Below are 8,748 nucleotides of genomic sequence, written 5' to 3' on the forward strand. Positions count from 1 at the left end.
AAAAAAATCTCATTACACTTAAAACAAGACTCATCACTGGAAAAAACAACAATTTTCACCTGTTCCAAGTAGATTTTCACTTGAAATAAGTAGAAAAATCTGCCAGTGGAACAAGATTTTTTTGCTTGTAATAAGAAGATAAATCTTGTCCCACTGGCAGATTTTCCTACTTATTTCAAGTGAAAATTTACTTGAAACAGGTGAAAATTGTCAAATAAGTTATTTTTCTGGTGTTATTCTTCTGGTGATGACTCTAAATGTTGAAATAGCAGTACAACCACATTTATTGATGAAATGACATAAGGGATGGAAAGGGGGGATGGCAGTTTTACAGGGGGGATGATTTTGACCGTTGTTATTTCTGGGGGGGATACCATCCCCCCTCATCCCCCCTCAACTCCAGTACTGGTTGTAATAAGTCGTGTTCAGCTGGCAGAGACTGTTGCCTTGTCCAGCCTGCTTTTTATCTTCAAAAACATACGTAGTTTGTTGTCATTTGGCTAGTTGCAGTGACAGCGGGCCTCCTACAGCCTGCTGGGGTCTCTCTTACCGCTCCAGTGATGAACTGATTTCAGTCTCTGCACACAGTTGCAATCAAATATGTTACTGCTTTCCACAATGCCAATTCACACAGCACTCATTTCACTCCCAGTACGCCTTTGCTGCTATTGCCAAGGCAGCACAGATTGAGAGTAAATGTCACATTATGACCCCTCTGAGCATTCACACAGCACAGCGGGGGGCAGTAAAGAGGCTTGAATAGTGTGGAACGAACTGTGTGAATGGAGCTAATGAAGGGGCTCTTTGTGTTAACAGTGGTTGAAGCTGATTTTATGCATCTTGTATTCCCTGTGCTTCTCTTTTATGTGGTTTTATGTGCATGTAAAAGATCGTCAACGGTGCAAAGTCCAAATTCCTCTCCAAAGGGAGTTTTTTTTCTCCTCCCACAATAAACCCCGCTCCTGAACTTCATTTAACGCCTCATAGTTCAGGCTTCTCTTATGTTACTTATTCACATCTGCATGTGTCAGATTTGCGTAACACTTCCTCGTAGCCGGTTTGACACGCTCCCAAACAGAGAATGAGCATCTACCAGTGTTATTTATTCTCTAGAGCCACGTCTGTAAATGTCTCATGTCTGAGACTTGATCAAACCACATCGTGTTTTCTGGAGATGATTTAAAAAATGACAGGAAGTCTTCATGCACACCTGCCAGCTGAGGGGCTAAATACCCAAGGGATTACTCTTATCCTTGTGTTTGAAAGGCACAATGTGACCGTCAAAATGAAACACTGAAATGAAAACAACAAGGACAGCTGGTTATTCATATGTCAAGCAATTTAAATTCACCTGATAAATGCCAAGTCATTGGGTGATGATGTTAAAAAGGTGATGGTAAAAAGCATTTGTCATAAGATACAATACATTAATACAATTCACTGGCCATCTTTGCAATTTCTTCAACATGAGCATGATTGCAGCTGCACAGTGACAAATAGATACAGTGCCAGAGGTGGGTAGTAACGAGTTACATTTACTCCGTTATATTTACTTGAGTAAGTTTTGGGAAATGTTGTACTTTTAGGAGTAGTTTTGAATCACTATACTTTTTACTTTTACTTGAGTAGATTTGTGAAGAAGAAACTGTTCCTCTTACTCCGCTACATTAGGCTACGTTGAGCTGTTACTTTTCTTTTATCCATTTTATCCACGTACGCGTCAATCTCATGACATCACTGGGTGATTCTTTGGGAAAAATGTTTGTTTTTGCTTGTTTTGTCACATTTACACAGACCCAAACACACACAAACAGTTTCTATGAGTTCATGGGCTTGTTCTAGTTCTGGTTAAAAAAGAAAAGTACAAAGGCTTGAAATTTTGTGCTACTTGTGCTTAATTTATTTTTTTATTCTGTTATTATTTTATTATTATTAAAGTACTTGAATTTACTTTAAGATTATCTTAATTGAAGCTATTTTTTATTAATTTTAATTTATTTTATTATTTTATTGATTTAATTTGCCTTAAGATGATTATTTTGTACTTTTGTCTGTTTGAATGGTTGTGTTAAAAAAAAAATAATCAGACGTTACTCAACAGTTACTCAGTACTTGAGTAGTTTTTTCACCAAGTACTTTTTTACTTTTACTCAAGTAATCATTTGGATGACTACTTTTTACTTGTACTTAAGTCATGTTATTCTGAAGTAACAGTACTTTTACTTGAGTACAATTTTTGGCTACTCTACCCAGCTCTGTACAGTACACCGTAATACCTGGTAACACTGGAGAGCTTAAAAAACAGACAGTATGTGTGCATGGCAGAACATGCTGGAAAAATGGGGTGGGCATGGGACTGATGTTGTGCTTTATCCAGCTGTCAACAGACTCCTGAGGTGTGTAAACACATTTGTACTACACAGTGTTAAACTAAAACTGTTTTACATCCAGAGCAATGTAATTATTACTGAAATATGATGTAATTATTACTTAAATATGACCTTTAAAGACTATGTGTTCACCCACGGTCACAATCAAAGGGTTTTAGTATCGTTGATAAGCTCTGATAAAGTCTAGACTTTATGAGCGCAGCGTCTGCAGCAGAATCCCCGTCCACCATAAAGCTGCAAGCTGCCATCGTGCTCGAGCACCTTCCCACGCCTGTCAGGACGAGGGCACCTCCTCCTCCACAGTGTGCCCTCTGCAGAAGCACCGCCGCCACTCTTTTCTGCCCAGATGACTAAACTGTGGAGCATGGATGACACCAGATGGAGACTGCTTATAGAGCATTATTACATAATAGTCTGTGAAGCTCACACAGGACAATCACACAATCAAAGTTATTGCAGTAGAACAATTGAGCATTGCAAAAACACAAAATCTTAACAAGAATATTTGTCTTATTTCTAGTTAAAATGTCTCATTTTTAGTCAAAAAAAATCTCAATACACTTAAAACAAGACTCATCACTGGAAAAAACAACAATTTTCACCTGTTTCAAGTAGATTTTCACTTGAAATAAGTAGAAAAATCTGCCAGTGGAACAAGATGTTTTTGCTTGTAATAAGAAGATAAATCTTGTCCCACTGGCAGATTTTTCTACTTATTTCAAGTGAAAATTTACTTGAAACAGGTGAAAATTGTCAAATACGTTATTTTTCTGGTAATGACTCTTATTTTAAGTGTAATGAGATTTTTTTGAGACATTTTAAGTAGAAATAAGACAAATATTCCTGGTAAGATTTTGAGTTTTTGCAGTGAGACCATTACGCGCTTGTGTACTTGTGTGTGTGTAGGCAAGTTATTAAGTATACAATAAAAATATATTTAGCACAAAAGAATATATAATCGGTAGCACAGAGGTCTGCAGATCTCCAGCTTTATTTTATAAAATGAGTTTATGTTAATTGTCCTCTGAAGTTATCCATGCCCAGTACGTGCTCAGACACAAAAAAGATGGTCAATATGCTTCTGCAGTGACTCAGCGGGATATAAATAAAGAACCTTTAGTTTTTTAAATTTCTACCCCTACGCATACGTGACGCACCTGTTCTCACTGTTAATAGCTCAGTGCCAAAAGTAAATGTTCTAAATGAGTGCACTTGATCAAAAAGCATGTGATCATTGTGTGTTAGGTCACAGATGATCCTGCTGCTCCCACACTCATCACACTCATCACACTCATCACATGGGGCACATGGGCTCATTCTGAAACTGGTCTTTGGGTTGTGTGATCTGTTTCACATTGCGTGTGAATGTGCATCATGCCTTTTCAAATGACTTTGCGTCATGTATGGTTTACACTGTGAACAGTTCCCACATGGGAACTCAGGCGACCCAACATGACACTGACTGTTCAGCCAAGTTCCCTTTTTTCTTTCTTTTCTTTTTTTTGTACCTTCAGTCCACCAACACTTCAATCCTGTGTTTATTTGTCGGGTTTCTTTTTCTTCTTTTTCATTCTCTCTGTTACACAGAGAGAATGAAGTGGATCATAGAGCACAGCGCTGGACCTCTCAGGTAAGAGCTGTTGTCTAATATCAGTGCTAAAATATGATCTCCCGTTGTTATGTGTTGTTCTGACATGCACACACTTAAATAATGTGGTATTAATTTGAGAACTCAACTTGGGAACATGTTTTTATCATTTCCTTACAGTATTTTTGCAATGGTCAGGTAGATATGAATTTTGCAATTATTATTATTTTTTTATTAGGGCCCGAGCACTGACAGTGCGAAGTCACCAAATTTTGCACGCAAGCCAGGCCTGATAAATTAGATTTTTAATGGTTTACATTGATGGGCGTGGCCTAATGGCTCAACAGCGCCCCCTAGAAAACTTTGTGCCTCAAGCCCCACAATACGGTTTGACGTACATGCACAAAAATATGTACACACCTGTATCATGTCGCAACTTAAAGAAAAGACTCTTGGCGCCATGGCCGAAACTGAACAGGAAGTCGTCCATTTTCAATTAATCATGTAATTTTGGCACAATTTATGCCATTTTCACGTTGTCGTACTTTAACAAACTCCTCCTAGCAGGATCGTCCGTTCGACATAAAACTCGCTCAGGAGACACAAAAGACGTTAACCAATCAAAATTGTGAGTTTTCGTGAAATGGCGTGGCCGTGGGGGTTCACCCTGGACAGGTCACCAGTCCATCACAGGCAGGCAACCAGACACACTCACACTCACACCTACGGGCCATTTACAATCGTCAATGAACCTAGCATACATGTTGTTGGACTGTAGGAAGGGCTGTATCCAAAAGCTAGTCAACGACCCTCCTCTTAAAATGTCCAACTTTGCTGCAGAAAAATAAACATATTTACAGTCTGGTTCAATAAATAGTGTAAGTCTCAATAGAGTAGTTCAGCTGAAAGGGCTAGGAGCAACGGCAGATCATTTCAGGACCGTTCCAAGTCCTGCAGACGGTCCTTTTGTTTGAATGTAAAAATGTAAATAGAATGAATCTCAGACAAAAATATTTACCAAAGTATTATACAAACCGACCATCTATGTTTAAATTGATTTTGTTACTTCAATTTAACAAGTTAAATGTTATTTATAAATTAGGCGCCTTTTTAAAGAATGTCCTTCCTTTGTTTAAATGATTTTTATTTTGCAAATTGAGTATTTTAGTTGAACATGTACAGCCGCCACTTGCTATAAATATACTAATGTTTGTGTACTTGTGCTCCATACCATGTGATCATGGTCGTGAGTTAAAATAAATGATGATGATGATGATGATGATGATGATGATGATGATGATGATGATGATGATGATGATGATGATGATGATGATGATGATGATGATGATACTGTACTGATGATACTGTATTAACATGGCAGGGCAACATGATAGGGGGTAGGGCTGGGCGATATATCGAGATTTTAATATATATTGATATATTTTCAAACGCGATATGGTACGAGACAATATCGTTTTATCGATTTAAAAAAATATATATATTTTTTTTTTTTTATGATTTTGATATAGCTTATTTTGTGACAAATTGACCTGCATGTTTTATTTGAGATTTGCACAAATGTTTTGTTATTTGCACAACTGTGAACCTCAGTGGAAAAGTCTGCCTGTTACTGTCTACATTGTATTAATTGCACAGTGTATTTTAATTTAATTGTTATGCAGGAAAGGGATATTTGTTTTATTTTATTCAAGAAGAATTTTTATTCTATATATGCAGGCAGTTTATTTTCATTTCATTTGTTTTATACATTTTGATATTGTGCAGACCTCTGTTAATAAAGGAACCTGTGTGACATTTGGCACGAGGCTTTGTATTAAAACTGACTGTTTTTTCAAGGGTTTGCTTCAGAAAAAAATGAAGCTAACAGAGATGCTATGCTATAATGCTTTGGGGGAAACCCCAATTATGTCACAGAAAAAATATTGATATATATCGAGTATCGCCATTTAGCTAGAAAATATCCAGATATGACTTTTGGTCCATATCTCCCAGCCCTAATAGGGGGTATAAGTGCATGACCCATGGATACTGGCTGCTTGTTCCCAGATAATGAAATGCCAATTTTATTTAATTGTCAAACCTAGTAAAAATTTTATCAGGAAAGCAAATAGGCATCTTTCTTAAACTGAGAAATAATTTTGAACATGTTTTTCTTACCTGCAGAACTCTAGTGAAGTCTCCCACACAAGCTCTAAAGTCTCTGCTGTGTTACCTCTGGGATGTCTACTCTACGCCGGCTCCTGCAGGCAGAGATATTCTCACCCTGCTGTCTCTGTGTTTCACATTCACCGTCGTTACTGGGGGCCTGCTGCACCACTGGCTGTCACAAACGTTGAATTACGAGCAGAGCGTGTCGGTTCAGGCCACCTGCTTCTACAGCGTGAGCATGTTCCTGGTTTCCTTCCTGTGCCACCCGCTGCGCTGCGTGCTGACCATGATCCTGCCCACCGTCTGCACCAAGGAGGGACGCAGACTCCTCATCTCAGCCTCCATCATGATCTTAGTGCTGAATGTCATCCCCAATATCACCGTCAATGTCGGGGCGGTGGCGCGCATCCTGAGGTGCACGGCTGAGGGTTTTACTAAGACGCTGTTGAACTCGTCAGAACCCTTCAACAAAGCTAAGCAAGACCTGATTGAAGAAGCCATCAAAGTGAAGAGAGAGGACTTGAACATTGTGAACAACTTAAGGACTTTAGATCAATTTACACATGTGAATGTGTCAGAGGTCAAAAGCAGGTTTACTAAGATGATTGGTGAAATCGAGGTCAATTTCTCACATGCCAGGAACATTCTGAAAAACTGCAAATTGCTGTCAAACCGGATCCTTGCTGCGGTATTCGTTGCATTACTAATTATTGAATCTGGACGGTACTTGAAATCCTACCTGACATCAGTTTGGTTTGATAATAGCTTAATCTCTAAAGCACTCAAGTCGAAAACATCACATGCTGGTGATAAAAAGATGACTAAGGATAAAATCTGTGTCAGAAGCTGCAAAATAACTAGTCAGGAATGCACTTCTTGTTTCATATCTCTGGTTGTGGTAACTTTGTACTTCAGTGCAATAACTGTCATGGTTGTTTTGGATCATGTTGTGTATCATTTAGTTCAGATGATTGTGCCGTGGGTGCAGGACTTTCCTCCTACAACTGCCAGTATAAGCGTCAGTTATAAAGTAAGACAGCACACTGCTTCATCATCAAAGCTCCATATGTTCACTCAGTTTTTGCTTCCTTAATTTTTCATATGTTTGTGTATTTGTTCTTGATTTAGGTTCAGTGGTTCCCCCCAGTGTTTTGCATCATCCCACAATCCTGCTCATCCCACGAGCTGACAAACTTCCAGAGGGACTACAAGTGGAAGTTCGACCCCGAGCCGTCACTCTGTGATCTGACGACTTCAGCTCCGAACCCGGGGGTTAGAATCCTGCTGGGATGCCTCTGCCTGATGAGCTACTGTCTAGTGTTCCTGGAGGTTTACGCCAGACGGCTTTGCAGGAAGATCTGTGCATCCTTTTACAGAGAGCAGGAAGAAAGCAGAATGGCGCACTTGGTGAGGAAAGTGCAGGAGAAGCAGGATAAACAAAACGGAACAGAGAAGTGATATTGTTGATATCACAGCTTTGATAGACTGCTGTGATGCAGGTCAACATTCATGTCGCCACTGAATGTTCAAGCTGTAATAAATCTTTGTCTAGTGCCATTATTTGGTTAGACCACAATAAAAAGTAATTTTAAATCATATTTTAAGCTTTTAAGCTAATTCTAGGACAGTGCATTAGATTGGGACATTTATGTTAAATCTGAGATATTTATGTTAACGTGTGTGTGTAACACTCACGAACAAATGTAAGCATGTTTTCTTTAGGTTTCTTTGAATATGGTGAACAGAATAAACACTGCTTGGCTGTGTCACCTCAGGTTTATATCATGAAGATTTATATCGCCCTAAACATTATATCGCCCATGGTGATAAAGCATTTGTTTATGAGTAAGTGAAGCAACACCTTTTCTTCTACTAGCCCAACACTACTCGATACCTTCCTGTGGTTTTTGTAGGCGTGCTGTCACATCTGCAGAATTTGCACCTGCACATTTTTTTCTTTCTTTTTTTTTAATTCCCTTTAAAATGCACCTTAGTGTAAAAAACATTTTAAATAACAGCTTTTTTTCCCATTGTTTTCAAGGTACCACTTAGCCCCACTAGATGCCACTATTTTACTATAAACAAATGGAAACAGCCTGCACAGCTGTCAGGAAATTAACAGTAATGGTTAAGATCTTTCAGTTTCTAGGGGGGAAAAAAACACTCTTTTTTCTGAAGAAGTCTTTTACGTGTCAGTATGTCCGTGCTTACTGTTCCCATGAGTCTCTGGATGGTTTATTTTAAGAGCTCATCCCGAAATAATTATAGAACACTTCTTTATCATCTATTTTTACTTCTGACTTTGGATCCATTTCACGACTCTCAAAATTCAGCAGCCTGAGTGTAAAAATAATCCACTGATTGTGGTTCAGGAACAATCACATCATCACGTAATACATCTCTGCCTGTGTGTGATTGCTCAGCATCTGATGTTTTTGACTGAAACAGTCAAATAAATAAACAATCAACATCAAAAATTCAACTGGGCTTATTTAGTGGCTACATGCACCGTGTCATGTCATATGAAACAGAAATATTCTAAATGTTTTTCATTCCTACATATATTTCCCAAAATTCATATTTGTCATAGCTGACATCTGT

The 8,748-nt window shown here is 38.5% G+C and overlaps 1 protein-coding gene across 1 annotated transcript; it reads left to right on the forward strand.

Annotated features, from left to right (window-relative positions):
- The first annotated feature begins 3,982 nt into the window (after positions 1-3,982).
- ocstamp (osteoclast stimulatory transmembrane protein) lies at positions 3,983-7,866 on the forward strand. Its single transcript, XM_061734646.1, has 3 exons — positions 3,983-4,020; positions 6,163-7,177; positions 7,276-7,866. Exons 1-3 carry the CDS (start codon positions 3,983-3,985, stop codon positions 7,603-7,605), a joined length of 1,383 nt encoding a protein of 460 aa, XP_061590630.1. The 3' UTR covers positions 7,606-7,866.
- The last annotated feature ends 882 nt before the right edge of the window (positions 7,867-8,748 follow it).

Source organism: Cololabis saira, chromosome 12 (genome assembly GCF_033807715.1).
Source record: "Cololabis saira isolate AMF1-May2022 chromosome 12, fColSai1.1, whole genome shotgun sequence".
In the NCBI taxonomy this organism is placed as follows: Eukaryota; Metazoa; Chordata; class Actinopteri; order Beloniformes; family Belonidae; genus Cololabis; species Cololabis saira.